Here is a 24,435-nt window from a genome sequence, read left to right as displayed (position 1 = left end):
AGGATCAGGTATTTCCCTATATATCGGATGCGTTCCATTGTGAAACGCATTTCGCGATACCACGTTGGGTGGATGCGACGCCAGTCGCATGACGTCCTCCATACCAATCCGGCCCCGCCCCTATGTTTTGGTATTTAAACCACAAGCGGTGAGCCGGTAGCATATGCGGCGCGGCTATACACGCCGCAACTGATTCAACACTATGGGGAACGGACTTTGTTAAGTTCACTATCCACATTTCAAAGCCAGCTATTTAGGTAGACATTTTATTGCATATTTATACAATTATATGTTTTACATTTGGCTTTTACCTATATGTGTTCACATAGATCGTGCCTCATCATCATCACCACCTTTGGGTAGCGGTCTCCTTATTTGTGAGTCGTCTTCATACCCGAGGAATCAGGTATATTATTCATTCAAATTAAAAATTATATTAATTTATATTCACATGATTACTGACATGCATGATATATCTATATGGCTCATTCAATATAGCCTTCTGGGTAGCATTCTGTGTACAGTTTTAGTAAGTGTAGGATATTGGACACATATTATTCAAGATATTTCCTCTACACACTTTACACGGAAGTTTATACATCTACACGTATTTTAACTATCCTGAGCATTTTATGACGGACACGGTTTTCCCAATATTACTTATTCATTTAATTCATATATGTGCTTGCACAATAGAACCAATCCATACATATCCAGTCCAATTACTCTATAAGACCATATGTAGTATACCCATTATACACTAACTATGTCACCTCTTATCTGGTCTTCATTATGTTTCATACTCGATCAAAAATGGTTTCATTTTACTGTCATATTTCATTATCTTGAGTACCTTGTCTCTATCTATTCCTATTAATGTATAACTCTATTTTAACACCATGTTTTCATGTATTTTTATGTACATATGCATTGTATGTCTGATGTCTGTCACTAATCCAGTAACACACATGTATTGTATTTTATGTTGCTTAGAGCCATGACTAAGGGCAAGCCAGCCCGAAACGCGTCGGCCTTTGAAATTAATGAATTAAAGATTGCATTTTAAGTGAGCTGGAGAGAATCGTGGTGTTTTCTTCTTCATTTGGATACCCTTGGGTCTGGGGATCAATCTCACGTGCTCCTAGAGTGGCATACAGCCTAGTGAGAGCACCCCATTTTATCTGAAGGGACCTTTGGTTGAGTGCTGACCATCTCTTGTCTGTTAGACAGAGAACCATTACAAGTGAGTGAGGAATCAAGTGAGCCCACCCAAAAATTGGAGTGAGTCCAGGGGCTGGGATATGTAGTGCACATGAACCCGGGTGCTGACAGCTAACTGGCTAGGCCTGCTGTCACTCACCACTCACCATCAAGAGTACACTTATAAGAGTACACAAAATAAAACAGCTGGCCGGTTGGCGGGGGCGCGATCGACGGGCCCCCGACAACCAGTCCCGCTCCTCCGCAGATGTAGTGTGACGTCAGAGCATGGCAGTGAGGACACAGAGAACCATTAGAAGTGAGTGAGGAAGCAATTGAGCCTCCCAATAATTAGGCCATACCCTGCATGGCGGAAGAAGACTTGGCAGTTGGCTGATAATTGTAGGAAGAGGAGGAGAGGAGATACCAAGAATCTTTATGTTCAGCTGCTTTCCCCGGGTGGACAGTTGAATTCAGGTGAAATCTAGGCTTTGTTCATTTTTATAAATGTCAGCCTGTCAGTGCTGACAGTGGACAGGCGGGTGCGCTTATCAGTGATGATGGCACCAGCTGCACTAAAGACCCGCTCTGACAACACGCTAGCGGCAGGGCAGGCCAGCACCTCCAAGGCGTAAAGCGCCAGTTCAGGCCACGTATCCAGCTTTGAAACCCAGTAGTTGTAGGTAGCAGAGTGATCAGGAAGGACGCTGGTATGGTCAGCAAGGTACTCCCTCACCGTCTAGACTGGGGACAGTTGACATAGTCTTGCTGGGGTGCCATGAAACTGTCAAAGGCCTTGGAGAGTGTTCCCCTGCCCCTTGACAAGCTGCCTGCTCCACCGCTCCTCTCCTCCGCTCTTTGTCCCACAGAACTACATCCTATGGCGCTAGTGGTGTCAGATGGGAAGTACATTTTCAGATTCTGCACCAGGGCCTGATTGATTCCCTCTCATACTGCGTTCCTCGCATTAAATTTTTAACCCGAGGGTCACGGGAAAGACAGCCTAACATAAATTCAGCCATGTGTGCCAGGGTCCCAACACGCAAGACCTCCCTCTCCTGACTAGCCTCAATTTCCTCCTCCTCCACCAATTCACCCTCTTCGGGCCATACACGCTCGACAAGTAAGGATCGAGCATGGGTACCCTCTTCAGTGGCGGCACCAGTCTGCTCCTCTTCTCCTTGGTGAGAAACTGACGTCAGGGTGGTTTGGCTATCTAGCGGTGGCTGTTCTTCAACCGTCTCCTGAGATGAAGGAAAAGTGTCAGACTTCAGGCTGAGCAGGGAGTTTTGAAGCAGACACAGCAGCAGGATGGTGAGGCTGATGATGGCGGCATCGCCGCTGACCATCTGTGTTGAAACCGCATCTCCAAGCTCAGCAGTTTGCCTATGTGCACATTTAGGGCTTGTGCATGCGGGTGAGTGGAGGTGTATTTGCGCTTATGTTCAAAGGTCTGCTGCAGGGACAGTTGAACGCTGTACTTGGACACCTTGCTGGAGGGTGTCGAGCATAGTGGAGGTGAAAGGGTGTGTGTAGGGTGGGAGGCGCTCGTGTCTGTGGCCTGGGCGGGAAGACTGACAGAGCCAGCACGTGACACAGGGGAAGAGCAAGTGTGCGACTTGCACTCACTGAATGGTCTTGGTTCCAGTGGGGTGTTTAGCACTCATATGCCTGCGCATGCTGGTAGTGGTGGCTCCCCTGCTGATCCTGGCGTGGTACACATTGCACACTACAGTCCGTCGGTCATCCGCAGTTTCTTTAAAAAACCTCCAGACTTGGGAACATCTAGCCCTGGCCACGGGAGTTTGACTCCGTGAAACAGTTGCTGATCTACTCGCTCTGCCCCTGCTTCTCCCTCTGCCCATCCCTCTTCCTCTTCCAACTGGTCCTGCGGGTGAACTTGCCTCCCCTCAGAAGCACGGTCTACACTAGACTTATCCACCCAGTTCAGGTCAGTCACCTGGTCCTCATCCACCAGCTCCTCACTCTCCTCCTCACTGTCTGACAACCGGGTCTCATCGTCATCATCAGACACCTCTTCCAACCCCGCTTGCAAGTCCCCACTCTCATCACCCACTGACTGTGTGAGCTGCATAGTTTGGGCATCAGGACAGATCGACTGCTCCGGTTGCTCAGACTCAGGGAAGGGTCCAGAAAAGAGTTCCTGGGAGCATGGTGGTGGTGGTGGATCTGAATCCCTTCTTTCCCTTGAGGGGCCAGGTTGTGGGGAAAAAGGCTGAGCTAATTGAGCAAGGTTTCCACTCCCTTGGGTAGCGTGGGCGGACTGCGTGGAAGACTGGGTGGTGGATAAGTTACTGGACACATTATCCGCTATCCATGTCATCACCTGTTCACACTGCTGCGGTTTCAATAACGGTCTACCTTGAGACCCCATAAGTTGGGCAAAGAAGCTAGGGAGTGGACGTCTGCGGTGTGCCACTGCTACCTCCTCAACAGGTGCTGCTGTGTCACCCTGCCCTGAACCACGGCCTCTGCCAACTGCATCGCTTGGAACCCCACGCCCCTTACCCCTGGGGTTCACCATTTTATGGACACTGCACAGTATGGAACTTAGATAGGCCTTGCGTATGAAATACAGAAATCAGGGAAAATACTTGTAGTACCCACTGGTTTGGTGGGGCTGAACGGTACAACCTGGTATTGGCGTGAACTATACACACTCTGACACCAGATCAGCAGTGTGTCAGGACTGGCGGTCAGGGTGTCCGTGCCATCATTCCTGTCTCTGACACTGAAAGTGATGTGGGTGCTCGCTCGCATTCTCAATCATTAGCTGCACGCAGGAGAACGTGAGCATTTATTCATTTGCCATGTTGTACTGACCTGGTCACATCAGGGTTAATTTTTCTCTGGAGTTCTCCTGCTCTCACCTGTGGGGGTGGGGATTCCAGCCTGCATTTAAGCTTTGCTCATAGGCTGTTTGCTGCCAGTGTTTGATAATTCTGCACTAACTAGCTGGGTGATCTGATCTCCACAATTCTGACCTTATTCTGTGTTCTGACCATCTCTTTGCCTGACCCCTTTGTACCTTGCTACCGGTTGGTTATGACTTTGGCTTGTTTTTGACCTTTCTTAGCTTTCTGATTTTGACTCTTTGACAATTGTTCTGTGTTGTCTGTGTCTCTTGTCTCCCATCCCCAGCACACTAGTCAGTGTATACGTAGTCTTCGTGGTTGTCGCCCCACGGTCTAGCGTGGGTGGGGCAATAGGCAGAGACAGAGGTTGGGGTAAGAGCAGGGCTCACGTTCCTCTGTTGTCTGTTTATCCCAGCCCTGACACAGTGAAGTTGTATGCAGGATGTACTACAAATCCCAGCAATACAGTGTAATGCCCACTAGTTTAGGGGGGACTGGACGGTTCAATCTGGTATTGGCGTGAACTATATACACTCTGACCCCCCTTCCAATCAGCAGTAAAGTTCTATGCAGGACTACAAATCCCAGCAATACAGTGTAGTGCCCACTAGTTCAGGGGGGGCTGGACGGTACAATCTGGTATTGGCACGAACTATACACACTCTGACACCCCCTTCAAAATCAGCAGTGAAGTTGTATGCAGGATGTCAGGGCCGCCGATAGGGCAGTACAAGTGGTACTGCCGTATGGGGCCCGGACCCTAAGAGACACGGGGGGGGGGGGGGGCCCGGCGGGCCCGCCGGCCGCCGCCCCCCACCGCTACGCTAGGGGGGCCCGCACGGCCCCCCTTGCCACCTGTTTCTGAGCATCCTGAGAAGCTGCGGCCGCGCAGCTTCTCCGGATGCATTGATCGCTTTGATGTTCCGCCCGCACATTGAGCGGGCGGAACATCAAAGCGATCAGAATACAGGAGAAGGACCTGTCAGCGTCCTGCTCCTGTATTCTCTCCCATAGGCTGCCGGCACTTCATACCAGCAGCCTATGGGACGCCCGGACGTGACCTCTCCGGCAGGCGTGATCATGTGACGTCATCACGTCTGCCGGAAGTCCCGTCCCTGCGGCTCGCAAGATGGAGCCCGAAGAGTAGGAGGAAGAGCTGCTGCCTGCAGCCACAGCGCGGAGTAGGTGAGTAGGATGTTTGTTTTTTTAGGGGCACCTCTGGGGGCATTATTAGTTCATGGGGGGCACCTCTGGGGGCATTATTAGTGTAAGGGGGCACCTCTGGGGGCATTATTGGTATATGGGGGCACCTCTGGGGGCATTATTAGTGTAAGGGGGCACCTCTGGGGGCATTATTAGTGTATGGGGGCACCTCTGGGGGCATTATTAGTGTATGGGGGCACCTCTGGGGGCATTATTAGTGTATGGGGGCACCTCTGGGGGCATTATTAGTGTATGGGGGCACCTCTGGGGGCATTATTAGTGTATGGGGGCACCTCTGGGGGCATTATTAGTGTATGAGGGCACCTCTGGGGGCATTATTAGTATATGGGGGCACCTCTGGGGGCAGTATTAGTATATGGGGGCACCTCTGGGGGCATTATTAGTGTATGGGGGCACCTCTGGGGCATTATTAGTGTATGGGGGCACCTCTGGGGGCATTATTAGTATATGGGGGCACCTCTGGGGGCACTATTAGTGTATGGGGGCACCTCTGGGGGCATTATTAGTATATGGGGGGCACCTCTGTGGGCATTATTAGTATATGGGGGGCACCTCTGGGGGCATTATTAGTGTATGGGGGCACCTCTGGGGGCATTATTAGTGTATGGGGGCACCTCTGGGGGCATTATTAGTGTATGGGGGCACCTCTGGGGTCATTATTAGTGTATGGGGGCACCTCTGGGGGCAGTATTAGTATATGGGGGGCACCTCTGGGGGCATTATTAGTGTATGGGGGCACCTGTGGGGGCATTATTAGTGTATGGGGGCACCTCTGGGGGCATTATTAGTATATGGGGGCACCTCTGGGGGCATTATTAGTGTATGGGGGCACCTCTGGGGGCATTATTAGTATATGGGGGCACCTCTGGGGACATTATTAGTATATGGGGGCACCTCTGGGGGCATTATTAGTGTATGGGGGCACCTCTGGGGGCATTAGTATATGGGGGCACCTCTGGGGGCATTATTAGTATATGGGAGCACCTCTGGGGGCATTATTAGTATATGGGGGCACCTCTGGGGGCATTATTAGTATATGGGAGCACCTCTGGGGGCATTATTAGTATATGGGGGCACCTCTGGGGGCATTAGTAGTGTATGGGGGCACCTCTGGGGGCATTAGTAGTGTATGGGGGCACCTCTGGGGGCATTATTAGTATATGGGAGCACCTCTGGGGGCATTATTAGTATATGGGGGCACCTCTGGGGGCATTATTAGTATATGGGAGCACCTCTGGGGGCATTATTAGTATATGGGGGCACCTCTGGGGGCATTATTAGTATATGGGGGCACCTCTGGGGGCATTATTAGTGTATGGGGGGCACCTCTGGGGGCATTATTAGTGTATGGGGGCATTAGTAGTGTATGGGGGCACCTCTGGGGGCATTAGTAGTGTATGGGGGCACCTCTGGGGGCATTATTAGCTCATGGGGGAACCTCTGGGGGCATTATTAGTATATGGGGGTACCTCTGGGGGCATTATTAACTCATGGGGGCATCTCTGGGGGCATTATTAGTATATGGGAGCACCTCTGGGGGCATTATTAGTATATGGGGGCACCTCTGGGGGCATTATTAGTATATGGGGACACCTCTGGGGGCATTATTAGTATATGGGGGCACCTCTGTGGGCATTATTAGTATATGGGGGCACCTCTGGGGGCATTATTAGTATATGGGGGCACCTCTGGGGGCATTATTAGTTCATGGGGGCATTATTAGTATATGGGGGCACCTCTAGGGGCATTATTAGCTCATGGGGGCACCTCTAGGGGCATTATTAGCTCATGGGGGCACCTCTGGGGGCATTATTAGCTCATGGGGGCACAGCAGGGAATCCTACATACAGGGGGCACAGCAGGGGATCCTACATACAGGGGGCACCCCACACAGCGCAGTTACTTTGGGAGCCTACAGGGGGGAGAAAGGAAAGGAAGTTGCTAGAAATGTGCGGAGCCTAAATTGTTTGTCTCGCAGGTTCTAAGGGGATGAAACGTATCTGGAAGAAATCATCATGGAGGTCTGGGCCAGATGGAGAGGAAAAGGGAAAGTAACGCCTCAGATCAAAGAAGACGTCACCTGTGAGTCACTGTATGACACTTTTCTTATTTTGTAGAACATCATTTAGTATGCGCCCCGAGGTGACAGCTACTACATTATCTGTACTCAGAGATATCACTGTGTTATCTGTGGTGTTACATAGGACTGCAGGTGACAGCTACTACATTATCTGTACTCAGAGATATCACTGTGTTATCTGTTGTGTTACATAGGACTGCAGGTGACTACTACATTATCTGTACTCAGAGATATCGCTGTGTTATCTGTGGTGTTACATAGGACTGCAGGTGACATCTACATTATCTGTACTCAGAGGGATATCACTGTGTTATCTGTGCTGTTACATAGGACTGCAGGTGACATCTACTACATGATCTATACTCTGAGATATCACTGTGTTATCTGTGCTGTTACATAGGACTGCAGGTGAAATCTACTACATTATCTGTACTCAGAGATATCACTGTGTTATCTGTGCTGTTACATAGGACTGCAGGTGACATCTACTACATGATCTATACTCTGAGATATCACTGTGTTATCTGTGCTGTTACATAGGACTGCAGGTGAAATCTACTACATTATCTGTACTCAGAGATACCACTGTGTTATGTGGTGTTACATAGGACTGCAGGTGATATCAGGTGATTTCTCCAGGTTGCAGAAGTTCAAACTTCATCGTGCCCTGGTGTGCTGGTGTCTGTATACATGTGTGCTGGTGTCTGTATACATGTGTGCTGGTGTCTGTATACATGTGTGCTGGTGTCTGTATACATGTGTGCTGGTGTCTGTATACATGTGTGCTGGTGTCTGTATGTGTGTATACATGTGTGCTGGTGTCTGTATACATGTGTGCTGGTGTCTGTATACATGTGTGCTGGTGTCTGTGTGTGAGATCAATTCTAGAGAACTGGCTCATATTCCCCATTTTCCCCAGTGGCTTAAAATGTAACCTCTGTTATACAGTTATAAAATTGTAGAACCTAAATGTGAACAAGGTGCAATTCAGATAGACACTTACTTGTATAGCTGCCTCTTGTGCTCTGTATGCAGTGCATTATATTCACCCTTGCAACGTACAATTTATAGCGTGTCTACAAGCCCAGCGGGGCTCATTATGATGGAGACTAAAACTTATACAAGAGTGGGGTAGGGGTTCCCCTGTATTCAGAATGCTGTTGAGTGCTCGGCAATGCCCCGTTTGGGGTTATTGAATTTCGAGGGTCTATGCAGAGCAGGATAAAGACACCTCTGCTGCACAAACAGGATCTCCTAGAAAGCGTTCTCACCGCCATGTATTCGCTATCACTGTCTTGGGTGAGCTAAACTAGTCTGCCTGGGGGGGTGGGGGGTGATTTGTATATGCTCACTAACATGGAACAGCCTCATTATATTAGCCTTATCAACATATTCTATGTTAGTGAGCATACCGGGGGGGGGGGGGGGGGGGGGGGGGGGGGGGGGATATTGGTGAACATATACAAATCACACAGCCCCCCAGACCCTCGAAATTCAATAACCCCAAACGGGGCATTGCCTAGTACTCAACAGCATTCTGAATACAGGGGAACCCCTACTTGTATACCCCTCTTGTATAAGTTTTAGTCTCCATCATAATGAGCCCCGCTGGGCTTGTAGACACGCTATAAATTGTACGTTGCAAGGGTGAGTATAATGCACTGCATACAGAGCACAAGACACAGCTATACAAGTAAGTGTCTGTATGGTGACATTTACATTGCACCTTGTTCACATTTAGCTTCTACAATTTTATAACTGTATAACAGAGGTTACATTTTAAGCCACTGGGGAAAATGGGGAATATGAGCCCGTTCTCTAGAATTGATCGGAACCAAATTATACCTCCCAGCAAGGCGTGGGGCGAACACACTATTTTTTTTTTTTTATTAATGTGGGGGGCCCAGACACTTTGGTTGTATGGGGCCCTGAAATTCCTGATGGCGGCCCTGCAGGATGTACTACAAATCCCAGCAATAGTGTAGTGCCCACTAGTTTAGGGGGGGCTGGACGGTACAATCTGGTATTGGCGTGAACTATACACACTCTGACACCCCCTTCCAATCAGCAGTGAAGTTCTATGCAGGATGTACTACAAATCCCAGCAATACAATGTAGTACACCAGGACCACCAGCCCCAAAATAAAAAAAAAAGAGTACACTGAGCACTTCTTAGGGGTCTTTATGCAACACCTAATGCCCCCTTTCTGCCAGCAGCCGGTCACCACAGTGTGCTGGTTAAATCGCGGTAGCAGCACTGCAACTCCCAGCCAGCAGTCTCTAGTAATAGTATTAATAAAAGCGTTTAGCCCTGAAAAGGTCTGTTTGTTTGTATTGCTAGTATATACCCGGCCTACTGGAAGGCTATATCCTACACTGACACTCTCCCTGACCAGCAGCAGCTCTCTCCCTGATCTCTCACAGCATGCGTCTGAAGAGAGCACTGCCGTCGCCGAGTTTTATATGGCAGGGTCATCTGACCTGGCCAACCAATCGCTGCTATCGACATGTATGGGTCCGACGTCATTGCAGGATGTACCAAAGAGTCTCCTGCATGTTTATTGGCTGAGGAATAGCGCCCAAACTTACAGGAAAAGGATGATGAGATTTTCTCGAGTATCGTGAGATGCTCGTCCGAGTAACGAGTACCATCGAGTACCCTAATACTGAACGAGTACCAAGCTGGGACGAGCACGTTTGCTCATCACTAGTCATGACCCAAGTCAATGCTCCACGGATGTCAAATGTGGGACTGATAGGGTTAACGCTGATGATTCTAATATCTTGGATATTTATTCGCCCTTGAAAACATGGACACAACAAGCGTTTTCACATCATGAACTGTTTCTCAGAGACTCCTTATCAGTTCATGGCTGACTGGTACACAGAGCATGTTATGAGAAGATGTCTTTGCACAGAATGTACCAGCACTATGTACCAGCCTGGCTGCGCAAGACAGGAAGCAGCTGACCATCTATGGACTGACCTATCAGAATGTGACATGTATGTGTCTTGTGACTTGAGACCCCTCCTGTGTTGAAAGTTTATATATTTCATATGAATACACTGCATATGAGTAATACTGCCCCATATTTTGTCTATAAAAGTTAACACAAATTAATAAAGGGGGCGCTTCCCAAACTTATGTTACTGATACGTACATCAGATGTCTGTGTCTGTGATTTTAAGTTGTAAGCAGAACTGCAGCTGCTAACTCTAATCTGAAACCATCCTATACCTGGGAGGACCTGTCTCCATAGAGTCAGGTCAACATCAAAGTTTAACCTTGTCAGTGGCGCAAACAAAAAAGGGCTCCTTTGGGTCTGTAGGTGAAAAAAATGCAAGCACTTATATACACAAGGGGGAAAAAAACAAAAATGAGCCCGGTCCTGAATGAGGATTAGGGAGAGGGGGACCACCAGTCTTCGTCCTGTGAGCGGTGGTCGGGCTGCTGATGTCCTCGGTGGCCGGTAAGTATAATTCTATCCCTTCTATGTTTTTCTCACAGACGGCTCATGGGGCTGTGGATTGTCCCTGTGATCTCAGTGGGAAACAATGAGATGCAGAACTGATCCCACTCAGCATGGCTGCGTCCCGTCCTCCCCCCAGCGAGAGTCTGGTGACAGACAGGATCCTCTTCTCCTGTCCGTCCATCCTGTGGCGGCTGCACTAATACACTGTACATAGAGCAGCAGGGACTCCAGATCCTCCCCGGCCTCCCCGCTCCTGTACTGTGTATACATGGCCACTAACTATGCAGAGGAAGCCGCTGCCGCCCACTCAGGACCTGTGTCATCTCTCACATCATCATAACCCTATATATATATATATATATATATATATATATATATCCACATGAGATGGAGGGAAAGGAGACTAAGGTTTAGAAGAAAGATTTTATTACCAATTGGTGAGAAGTTTGGAGCTGCGGTATATGATATCTGTATTACCGCCAAATCTCCTCTGTACATGGGGAATACATAGCTGTGGTATCCGGCTTCTATCTGCTTTCTGGGGAAGAGACGTCTGACTGATCACTGAGCGATCTGACTCGGCTTCTCCCTTAAGTGACTCTTTTGATGTTTTATAAGTATATCTTTCCGCGTAAAACATTTCCCACATTTATCACATGAATATGGCTTCTCTCCTGTGTGAGTTCTTTCATGTACAGTGAAATTTGCTTTCACAGAAAAACATTTTCCACATTCTGAACATGAAAATGGCTTCTCCCCTGTGTGAATTCTTTGATGTTTAACAATATCTCTTTTATTAGTAAAACATTTCTCACATTCTGAACATGAAAATGGCTTCTCTCCTGTGTGAATTCTTTCATGTACAGTGAGATGTGATTTCTGAGCAAAACATTTTCCACATTCTGAACATGAAAAAGGCTTCTGCCCTGTATGTATTATTTGGTGTTTAACAAAATGTGATTTGAGAGCAAAACATTTCCCACATTCTGAACATGAAAATGGCTTCTCTCCTGTGTGAATTATTTGATGACTAACAAGAGCTGTTTTACGATTAAAACAGCTTCCACATTCTGAACATGGAAATGGCTTCTCCCCTGTGTGAATGATTTGATGTCTAACAAGAAATGATTTGTACATAAAACATTTCCCACATTCTGAACATGAAAATGGCTTCTCCTTATTTTGCTTAGTAAGCTGTGATGAATCAGTAGATGGGACTGGTATATAAGGATCAGATGACAGATCTTTGCTGTGAGGGGCTGAGGGGAGATCTGGGGTAATAGAATGTTCTTCATATGTATCTTGTGTGATAGGATTCTCTGCTTTATAACCTGAATATATCAGATTTCCCTCTGATCTCCGGGTACAGTCACCTGACAATAGAGAAGAAAATAATAGTAATAACCTTAGAAATGTTTCATATATTTATACTTTGGTTGTTTATGTGCAGCATCTTATCCAGAATGTGAGATCATAGAACTCTCCCGTCCTCCCCCATCCTGGAGCCCTCCTGTCCTCCTCCATCATAAAACACTCTCATTGCAACCTAGAAGATTATCGGCAGAAAAAGACCACCTGGTGTATCCAGTCACCCATTTAGCTCTATACATGTATCACAATCTTCTATTCTTACTGGTTATACCTCTAGCTATACAGCCCAGCATACCATTATATATATATATATATATATATATATATACACAGCCCAGCATACCATTATATATATATATACACAGCCCAGCATACCATTATATATATATATATATATATATATATATATATATACATACACAGCCCAGCATACCATTATATATATATATATATATATATATATACAGCCCAGCATACCATTATATATATATATATATATATATATATGTATATATATACAGCCCAGCATACCATTATATATATATATATATATATATACATACACAGCCCAGCATACCATTATATATATATATATATATATACACACACACACAGCCCAGCATACCATTATATATATATACACAGCCCAGCATACCATTATATATATATATATATATACAGCCCAGCATACCATTATATATATATATATATATATATATATATATATACAGCCCAGCATACCATTATACATATATACAGCCCAGCAGATACTCTGACCCAGGAAGTCTCCTCACCTTCCAAATCATAGCAGATCCACTTCAGGCTGGGGCTTACATCAGGGGACAGGACTGTGGAGGTAATCTCTCCATAGCTGTAACCCCTCTCTCCCCGGACAGAGAGTGCTGCATGTATGTGCCCACATCTGCCCTGCTCATTCCTTCCTGCTCCCTGCAGTCTCTGTCAGCCCTTGTGTTTCCCATCCTCTCTATTACTGTACAGTAACTTATAAGGATGGTCCAAACCTGCCAAGGTTCAGGTTCGTATGAACCCGAACGCCCGGCATCAGATTCCCGCTGTCTGGCCGCTCCCTGCAGCGGGTGGATACAGCCGGAGGACCGTCTGGAAAACTAGATACAGCCTATGGCTATGGCTGTATCCCAGTTTTCCAGGCGGTCCTCCCGCTGTATCCACCCTCTCCACGGAGCGGGCAGAATCATTGCCGAGAGTTCAGGTTTGTACCATTCCTAGTAACTTATATATCACAGATTCTGCTGTTTCTGAATGTTTGTTTCATCTGTTTTACATGTTATTCAGAATAATAAATCATTATTTGTAGGGTGTGGAACTAATTGTCTGCATTTCAGAGATTTCTTATGGGAAAATTTGCTTTGGTTTAAGAGTGGATTTGGATTACAAGCGCCGTCCCGGAACGAATTATGCTCCTAATCCAAGGCACCACTGTATAAATATATATATATATATATATATATACACACACTCACCGGCCACTTTATTAGGTACACCTGTCCAACTGCATGTTACCACTTAATTTCTAATCAGCCAATCAAATGGCGGCAACTCAGTGCATTTAGGCATGTAGACATGGTCAAGACAATCTCCTGCAGTTCAAACCGAGCATCAGTATGGGGAAGAAAGGTGATTTGAGGGCCTTTGAACGTGGCATGGTTGTTGGTGCCAGAAGGGCTGGTCTGAGTATTTCAGAAACTGCTGATCTACTGGGATTTTCACGCACAACCATCTCTAGGGTTTACAGAGAATGGTCCGAAATAGAAAAAACATCCAGTGAGCGGCAGTTCTGTGGGCGGAAATGCCTTGTTGATGCCAGAGGTCAGAGGAGAATGGGCAGACTGGTTCGAGCTGATAGAAAGACAACAGTGACTCAAATAGCCAACCGTTACAACCAAGGTAGGCAGAAGAGCATCTCTGAACGCACAGTACCTCCAACTCTGAGGCAGATGGGCTACAGCAGCAGAAGACCACACCGGGTGCCACTCCGCTCAGCTAAGAACAGGAAACTGAGGCTACAATTTGCACAAGCTCAACGAAATTGGACAGTAGAAGATTGGAAAAACGTTGCCTGGTCTGATGAGTCTCGATTTCTGCTGCGACATTCGGATGGTAGGGTCAGAATTTGGCCTCAACAACATGAAAGCATGGATCCATCCTGCCTTGTATCAACAGTTCAGGCTGGTGGTGGTGGTGTCATGGTGTGGGGAATATTTTCTTGGCACTCTTTGGGCCCCTTGGTACCAGTTGAGCATGGTTACAACGCCACAGCCTACCTGAGTATTGTTGCTGACCATGTCCATCCCTTTATGACCACAATGTACCCAACATCTGATGGCGACTTTCAGCAGGATAATGCGCCATGTCATAAAGCTAGAATCATCTCAGACTGGTTTCTTGAACATGACAATGAGGTCACTGTACTCCAATGGCCTCCACATTCACCAGATCTCAATCCAATAGAGCATCTTTGGGATGTGGTGGAATGGGAGATTGGCATCATGGATGTGCAGCCGACAAATCTGCGGCAACTGTGTGATGTCATCATGTCACTATGGACCAAAATCTCTGAGGAATGCTTCCAGCACCTTGTTGTATCTATTCCACCAAGAATTGAGGCAGTTCTGAAGGCAAAAGGGGGTCCAACCCGTTACTAGCATGGTGTACCTAATAAAGTGGCCGGTGAGTGTATATATATATATATATATATATATATATATAATATATAATATTACTGACCCCTCCAGGAATATCAGCCCTATTGTCTATTGTGTCATCAGTAACAGGAGGAATATCCAGCAGAGAAGCCTGACAGGACACAGAGCGTATAATATTCCACACAGAATAGTTACAGCCGGTGACTGAGGAGAATGTGTGAGTGTTCTCTGCATTTACTGGTCACTACTCACCTGGGCGGTTACTTGTAGTGATGTCCTCCTTATACTGCTCATCACTGCTGTTATCTGTCTCTTCTTCTTCTTCTTTTACCCTCATGTCTGCAGACTTAACATAATTCAGATTCTTTCCTGTAGTGATGTCCTCCTTATACTGCTTATCACTGCTGTTATCTGTCTCTTCTTCTTCTTCTTTTACCCTCATGTCTGCAGCATTAACATAATTCAGATTCTTTCCTGTAGTGATGTCCTCCTTATACTGCTCATCACTGCTGTCATCTGTCTCTTCTTCTTCTTTTTTTACTATATTGTTTAGACTATCAGTAAAGTTTATTTCTTCCCCCTGATTCATGATCTGTGAGAAAATAAAAGGATAAGACGAGACAATAGGAATCTTAATGCAAAGAGAAGAGGTGAGAAGCTACAGGAGAGGAGAACAGAAGGGACACAGTGTACGGTATTAACCCTGGAAGTGTCCCTGTGATATAAAGCAAGTTTGTAATTTAAATTTATTTTTTTATTTATTTTAGTTATCATGGAAAACACGGCACTTCCTGTTATATGTTCTTTTTTTCTCAAATAGTCAGAAAACAGGAAGTCCTCTGTATCCCAGGCCAACTGAGTGATCACAGAGAGAAGACAGTCATGTGATTGAAGAACACATTGAGCCGGGACTCTCTGAACTGGAGGTAATTCCTGTGTTTAGTCTGTTTTTATCAACCAGCACAAGGCAGAAAATCTGCCTTCAGGAGACTGGACCTGGATACAGTAAGTATAGCTGTTATATAGCTGCCTTCAGGAGACTGGACCTGGATATAGTAAGTACAGCTGTTATATAGCTGCCTACAGGAGACTGGACCTGCATACAGTAAGTATAGCTGTTATATAGCTGCCTTCAGGAGACTGGACCTGGATACAGTAAGTACAGCTGTTATATAGTTGCCTTCAGGAGACTGGACCTGGATAAGGTAAGTATAGCTGTTATATAGCAGCCTTCAGGAGACTGGACCTGGATACAGTAAGTACAGCTGTTATATAGCTGCCTTCAGGAGACTGGACCTGGATACGGTAAGTATAGCTGCCTGCAGGAGACTGGACCTGGATACAGTAAGTATAGCTGTTATATAGCAGGAGACTGGACCTGGATACAGTAAGTATAGCTGTTATATAGCAGCCTTCAGGAGACTGGACCTGGATTTCTGTATAGTATAGCTTTGTTTGAGAGCATGATAGTACTCTGTGTAGTATCAGTGTGATGCGGGGTCCCCCCTCTCTGTGTAGTATCAGTGTGATGCGGGGTCCCCCTTCTCTGTGTAGTATCAGTGGTCCAAAGTCCATTTTATTTTTGAATCATAATTTTGTGTTTGTACTTTGATGCCCATTTTCATGCCATCCGTAGGCTCCTTTTTGGCCATGTTTATCAGTAGAGATAAGAGAATACGATTCAATGGAGATGGTATTCGATGGAATATTGCGGTATTTGAAAGATTCAAATTCAATCGAATAGTGAAGCGAATACGCGGGAAACATTCGAAAGCCCTCCCATTGCAGTTGGCGCTTTTTTTAATCCAATCGCCATGCAGGGAGGCCGTGAGGGACCCTGGGAGTACGCACGCAGTGCCAAAACGGCGTCTACCCTCATTGGATGGCTGAACCACATGACCTCGAATCTTAAATACTTGGCTCCCGCCTCTCGACCGGAGATGCGCTTTCAACCTAGTCAGGGAAAGATCTTGGAGCAGGGAGAGAGAAGTTTTAGTAGCGTTTTGGTTAGGCAGGATTACTACAGAACCCAAAAGTCCTTTTCAGGGCGAAGATTCAGCGAAAAAGTCATCTCTGCATCCAAAGCTTCTCAGTGCTAAGAAATAAATGATATAACAGCAGCAGCATCAGGTGTATTCATTCTAGTACCCTGTGTGTATAGTGACTTATAGTGTCCCTGGTTTAGCCCACTAAGGGCACCTGTTATATACAGTTCCAGTAGCCCAGTAAAAGACACGTCATACATACTGTTCCAGTAACGTTCGTACAGCATTACACGTGATACGCGGGAATAACATGACGCTCTAAGGACGCACATTGGAATCATGTATGTAACACTGCGCAAGAAATACAAACGAAATGTGTGAACATTGCCATAAACGTTTGTAAAGCATTCGCAAATATTTTTCCTTCACAACTGCGGAGAGCGGCATTATACTGCGATTTTGGGGTGTTGGGTGCACCCAGGCAGCTCCCCCTAATGTCCCAGTGTCATTCCGGAGGGGTTGGCAACATTTAGGGAGGTTTCATGGGGACTTGGTGACCTCCAAGTGGTCGAATTTGGATTTCCAAGTGCCGAGAATTTTTTCCCATAGACTATAATGGGATTGAATACTCGTTCGAATAGTCAAATCTCGGTGCCTATTCGATTCGAATTCTCGAAAGTCGAATATTTCGCTACTCGCTCATCTCTATTTATCACCAGTCCCCTCAGGGCTCCTCACTTACAGGCAGGTTATGAATATTATACATTTTCTGTAAGAATAATAACTAAACCAGGAAAAAGAAAAATCCTCAGAATAAGAAACCAACTTCAGCCTCGTTGTTACTGAGGCGTCTTCTTTATGTTACACCTTACCCTGCTGCCCGGCAACCTTCAACTTTGCTAAGACAAATCCTTTAAGGCTGGTGAGGTGTGCTCTACCAGCTCCTTCTGTGTGGTGACTCCTCATATATATATATATATACCCCTCCCCCACCTGCAGAGCCGTACAGGAGCCGTGTGCTTCCAGGACCTGCCATGATGTCACAGTCATGTGATCAGTCACATGGAGGAGGAGTCACATGATCAGGGGCTGCTGCTCAGTGTATGCAGGACTCTGCTGTGCTGGATGAGCTGAAGTGATGTGTGTGTGATGTGTGTGGAGCAGAGCTGTGTATGTGTGTGTTATATATGCCTGCAGCAGAGCCCTGTGTGTAATGTACATGTAGCTGAGCTGTATGTGTGTAATGTACATGTAGCTGAGCTGTATATGTGTAATGTACATGTAGCTGAGCTGTATGTGTGTAATGTACATGTAGCTGAGCTGTATATGTGTAATGTACATGTAGCTGAGCTGTATGTGTGTAATGTACATGTAGCTGAGCTGTATATGTGTAATGTATATGTAGCTCGGCTGTATGTGTGTAATGTACATGTAGCTGAGCTGTATATGTGTAATGTACATGTAGCTGAGCTGTATATGTGTGTAATGTACATGTAGCTGAGCTGTATATGTGTGTAATGTACATGTAGCTGAGCTGTATGTGTGTGTAATGTACATGTAGCTGAGCTGTATATGTATAATGTACATGTAGCTGAGCTGTATATGTGTAATGTACATGTAGCTGAGCTGTATATGTGTGTAATGTACATGTAGCTGAGCTGTATGTGTGTAATGTACATGTAGCTGAGCTGTATGTGTGTAATGTACATGTAGCTGAGCTGTATATGTGTAATGTACATGTAGCTGAGCTGTATATGTGTAATGTACATGTAGCTGAGCTGTATGTGTGTAATGTACATGTAGCTGAGCTGTATGTGTGTAATGTACATGTAGCTGAGCTGTATGTGTAATGTACATGTAGCTGAGCTGTATATGTGTGTAATGTACATGTAGCTGAGCTGTATATGTGTGTAATGTACATGTAGCTAAGCTGTATATGTGTAATGTACATGTAGCTGAGCTGTATATGTGTAATGTACATGTAGCTGAGCTGTATGTGTGTAATGTACATGTAGCTGAGCTGTATATATGTGTAATGTACATGTAGCTGAACTGTATATGTGTAATGTACATGTAGCTGAGCTGTATGTGTGTAATGTACATGTAGCTGAGCTGTATGTGTATGGGGGAGGGGGCGGTGACACAAGAGGCAGTAAGTGCTGTGTTTGCAGATGGTGCAGCCATTGTACATAGAATCAGAAAGCTCCTGTAAGTGTGGGGTGAGCTCTACTTTCCATTACTATTCCCGGCCATTTCATCAGGGTGGCTCGGCTGTATTGTACCGTCCACCAGAAGATGAAGTGTTTCTTCTCAAAAATCCTAAAGAGCCAGCAGCTTTATCCCAAGAAAACAATAGGAGGAGACGCTTAAATCTGAAATCGACAGAAGAATCGGTGGAATAGACTCCATATGTGACTAACCTGACTTGAGCCGCTCTTCAGCCATGTTTGAGAACGTCCATCCTTTCTGGGAGATTTTTCTTGCCTCAGTATTACTGGTTATGAATAGAGATGAGCGAGTAGTAAATATTGTTTTGTGACAATTTGAATGCAACACGAAATAAGCCATCGCAGGTGTATACAGCAGAATTATACACGGCCTGCCTGTCTAAGTAGCTGATGTCCTGGAAGTCTATGCACTGTGTAGTAGCTCTAAGAAGGGCTTTTGGGCTCTTTCCTGCCTACAATCTCTGAAATCCTTTCTGTCCCTACTCCAAGATCTCTCCCTGAAATTGTCCTACAACAATTAGAATGGAGGAGTGAAGCCAATAGATAATAAACAGCAGCTGCCTGTCTGCTGATGGACAGGTAGCCGTCCTATTCACTGTATATGCAGATGTGTATGCTGTGCTGTGTATTGTAGTGCCCTAACAAGGGCTTTTGGGGTCTTTCCTGCCTACAATCAGCTAAATCCTCACTGTCCCTACTCCACGATCTCTCCCTCACTACCTTCAAGATGGCGACTGACGATGAGCAGGAAAAGCCAAGTTCTTATACTGTGGAGGTCACATGAGTAAGCCGGCCAATGATTGTAGACGCTGTTCTTGCGATACCAGCATGCTCCTAGTATCTGTCACCCCCTACATAGTTATTGGCTAGAAAAAAGCGCCAGGCATGGTGGGAGGAGAAACTAATTTTTACAGCGTTTTTGGTCAGATGCTCGATTGAAAACAAGTATTTCGAATAGTGAAGTATTCCATCCAATAGCTACTCGATTCAATACTACTCGCTCATCTCTAGTTATGAATTCTTTTTCTCTTATATAGAAAAGTAGTGATAATCTATTGCTCATCTATACTGTATGTTTAATCTAATACCTGAGCATTAGGCATGACGTCATTCACAATATTAAGATAATCTGTCAGTCCGTCAATTATGTTTTCTATCACCAGAATATTCTCCTTTCTCCTATATCTATCTCTGTCCTGTGGCAGATCTCAGGGATCGTCCTTCTTCCTGCGGATACCACCATGGAGGATCTGTCTTCCATCACTCAATGGGGTTTCAGTGAAGGTTCCACCTTGTGAGACATGCGAGGAATAAAGTGAAGTCCTTCCCTATTTGGCTTTGCTATGTGGCATTAGTTTGGTTTATACAGTTTCTTTTAGTCACTTCAGTTATGTTTTTGTGTAATGTCTACGCTTTTATTGTAGTAACATCGGGCCATATACTGGTATTCTCACTCTTTAGGTCACATCGTACCCTATGTTCTTAGAATCTCCACAATATAAGGTTTTATGAAGATAGTTATATGCAACACTAAAGGTCTTCGTTCTCCTGCCAAGAGAAGGTTAGTTCCCTATCATTCCCTTAGCGGCACTATCATAGTTGCCAACATGTCCCCAGTATATTACAGACCCCAGTATTAGGTCCCCAGTATATTACAGACCCCAGTATTAGGTCCCCAGTATATTACACACCCCAGTATCAGGTCCCCAGTATATTACACACCCCAGTATAAGGTCCCCAGTATATTACACACCCCAGTGTCAAGTCCCCAGTATATTACCTGTAGCGATATATATACCGGTCTGTCCCTTCCAGGCCAGATGATCATTCCTTGATGTACCTGGATCGCTCATACCCATCAGATACAAGCAGCTGGACTCATTCCATTCAGGTTCCGCGTGGTATCACACTTGTCTTCTATGGGCGCTGCCATTTTGTTGTAGTCTGTCACTTAGGTGACGAGTATGACATGGAACCTGCTGTCTTGCGGCGTTTGGTGGATGTAGCTCTCTCTTCCCTGTGTGCTTCCTCAGGTATGGGAGTATATTGCGGTTTTCTCTCAGGCTGTGAGTGTCAGTAACCTGAGAAACCAGAGTCTTTTGGCCCCAAACTCAGCCATGTTTAAATATGCCTGACACAGTTTACCATGCTGCACCAAGCTACCCTGCTCCTTACAGCTTATAGCACTCCGGAAATGTTCTTATTTGTCCCCCCACTACGCTCTGACGCGTATACTCACCAGCGATGATCGGTGTTGCGTGGCGTGGTCTTTGTTTCAGTTCAAATCCTGCACGCGTTCACGTCACAGCCCTTCCGTCTCCATGTTGATTAAAGGCCAGAAGTCAAACTTTCCAATGCATTCTCTATGGGAGAGCGGGACTTCTGGCCTTTAATCAACATAGAGACAGAAGAGCGATCTCAATTCTAGATGACCCCCCGTCAGGTCACTTTCAGGACTTTGATGAAGTTCGTAGGGTTACTATACCCAGAAGCGGTGCCCTGGGCACTATGGCACATGAGGCAGAACGAGGTTCTGCAAGCCTAGAACCAAGATCCTCAGGATCTCTACAGAAACAAGAAGGTCTCTAGCTTGGTGGAGAGAAGTCAAACATGGCTCAGACACAGGAGAGCCAGAATGGTTGATAGTCACCAGAGATGCCTCTGGCCCAGGTTGGGGTGCTCACCTTCAGGATAGGACGGTGTCAGGAGAATGGGATCAGGAAGAAAAAGATCTTACTTCAAACACCAAGGAGCAATCCGGTATGCTCTCACACCACTTCTCACCGTCACTGCTTTGTGCATCAGAATCGAGGAGAAGAGACAATGTGGCCTGTGTTACGTATATAAACAAGCAGGGAGGCACCGGGTCTCTCAGTCTCCTTAGGGATCTTCTGGCAGGCAGAACACACAATATCCAGCTGTACATGGCCAAGGGGTCTGCAACGTCCTGGCTGATGGGCGGATCATTCCTGGAGACTGGTCCCTGAATGGGGACGTGTTTGATCAGTTAGTTGTCAATTGAGGTCTACCATCGAGAGAACTCATGGCTTCGAAAAACAATGTGACAATGACAATGTTTTTCTCTCTGTAAAGGTCCGACAGAGCAGTGACAGTGGACGCCATCACAATACCCTGGAAATTCCAGCTGGTGTATATCTTTCCTCCAGGCTCCATGACACCTCAGTCACAGCGATACCACCATTTTGGGCCAAGAGGTCCAGCTCTTCTCTCAGCTCTTTCTAGGCATAAATTGTTTAAAATGTATCGCGGCACGCGGTGTCTAATAAGGATTTTTCTGCTAGAACTGTAAACTTTTTTGCAGCCCATAAAAAGCTTCTCATGCTCCATACACTGCATGGATGATGAATTCCCCCATAGACTTTTATTACTTCGACCAGAAAAACTTGAATGTTCATAATATAAGGAAGTTGTAAAGTCCCGAAACTTTATTATCTTATAAAGACGGGGATTATCGGGTGAATGTTTATGGGTCACCTGATCAGCACGCAACATGTCCTACACCGTAGCTAGGATTCCTGGGGCCCCATAGCAAAAAACTGTATGGGGCCCCCTCCCCTTCACACTATAATATATATATACATACTCGGTGATGTGGCCAGACGCAGAATCCTGGGTGCAGCCACAACAGTGACTGGCAGAGAAGAAAGCCAATGTCTGCTTGTTCTGTCCATCCACTGTATGTAACTATAACTATAGCTATTATGGTTATATACATAGGTGAAGGAGCAGACTACCTTCTGCTTAATCCCTTAGGTACTGCAGTGTGTAAGTGACCCAGTGTTCTCATACATGCTGCAACACAACAAGGGTTAATAGGCAGAAGACAATTAGCTCTCTGTTTCACTACTCCTGCACTGATAACCCCTGACCTCTACAGGAGCACAGAGGTTATCAGAGCAGTGAAGCATAGAACTAATTGTCTTTAAGTTATCAACCCTTTTTTGTGTTGCAGCATGTAAGAGAACACTGGATCCCTTACACACTGCAGTACATAAGGGGTTAAGCAGAAGGACACGGGAGGCTCTTACCTTCCCTGTGCATCCCCAGGAGCTGGCGCCCCCCCCACCCCCGCTCTCCCCTCACACATACTGGCTCCCGGGAAGCCCCGGGAGCCGGTATATGTGTGGAGGAGCGGCGGCCAGGCGGGGAGTCAGCCATGGGATAGGGGAAGGTTTGGCCGGATCCCGGAAGAAGGAGGAGGGGGGAGCGGAGGGGGCATGATGGCTGCACTGCACTGTGATCAGCGGCTCCCCCCTGTGCCCGGCAGCATCAGCGGCAGCAGGCATGTGATAGGAATAACCAAGCTACTACCCCCATCACCTGCTCATACTATGAGTAGGTGATGGGAGTAGTAGTTTAGTGTATATAGTCCAGTGCGGCGGCGGGTAATGGAGATCGGCCCTGGTACTACGCCCCCATCGTCTGCTCATGCTATGAGCAGATAATGGGAGGAGTAGTACTGTGTATATATATGGCACCAGCAGCACTGATTAGGGAGGGAGGGGGGAGAGTAGATGCACAGGCACCTCTCTCCCTCCCTGCTCAGTGCCCTCCAAATGTACTGATTGAATACATTTATGGAATACTTTGGGGAGCAAGGACACTTGTATGTCCTTGGATGTATTCATTCAATAAAGCACACTGTACATTACATTACATTAGTTTACATAGACATCCATAGAAACAATAAAGTCCCATAGACTTCTACATATAGAGCGCCCCCTGCTGGACACTCCATAGGAATTACACCCTGGGTCGTGACGTCACTGTATCTGAGAGAATTCTAACACTCCCTGATCTACTAAATTAAGGGAAATAGCCCTATATGTGCATTTCCCATAATTAATGTACATTAGAAATTTGTATAACTTATGTACATATCAACATAACATATCAAAAAATAATTTTGGACGGACTTCTCCTTTAAGGCGCGGAGGGATACAGCACGGCCTATGCTGTTTTACACCCGTTAGGTATAGTGTTTATCCCCCGTGGTATACTGTGGCCTGCTTGAACAATAGATGGATATATTCTGGCCTGGATGGGTATACTTTGGCCTAGACTATGTTGCACCCCGGGGTATATTCTGGGTGGAGGTTAATCTGGACTGCTACATCGGCCTCCCTGTACTGTGTATGCATTACCACTAACTATGCAGAGGAAGCCGCTGCCTCCCACTCAGGACCTGTGTCATCTGTCACATCATCATAACCCTATATATATATATATATATATATATATATATATATATATCCACATGAGATGGAGGGAGAGGAGACTAAGGTTTAGAAGA

General features: G+C 46.1%; 1 protein-coding gene across 1 annotated transcript in view; it reads right to left on the bottom strand.

The window, feature by feature from the left end:
- Positions 1-12,077, bottom strand: part of LOC138786674 (zinc finger protein 721-like) — a 49,506-nt gene extending 37,429 nt beyond the window's left edge. The window contains exon 1 of the mRNA XM_069963652.1: positions 11,419-12,077. Coding sequence (XP_069819753.1) covers positions 11,419-11,990 — 572 coding nt within the window. The 5' untranslated portion in view covers positions 11,991-12,077. The remainder of the gene's footprint in view (positions 1-11,418) is intronic.
- Between the last annotated feature and the right edge of the window lie 12,358 nt (positions 12,078-24,435).

The sequence above is a fragment of the Dendropsophus ebraccatus genome, chromosome 3, assembly GCF_027789765.1.
Source record: "Dendropsophus ebraccatus isolate aDenEbr1 chromosome 3, aDenEbr1.pat, whole genome shotgun sequence".
Lineage (NCBI taxonomy): Eukaryota > Metazoa > Chordata > Amphibia > Anura > Hylidae > Dendropsophus > Dendropsophus ebraccatus.
The sequence above is the reverse complement of the archived record's forward strand: the minus strand, read 5'-3'. Positions and strand labels throughout refer to the sequence as shown.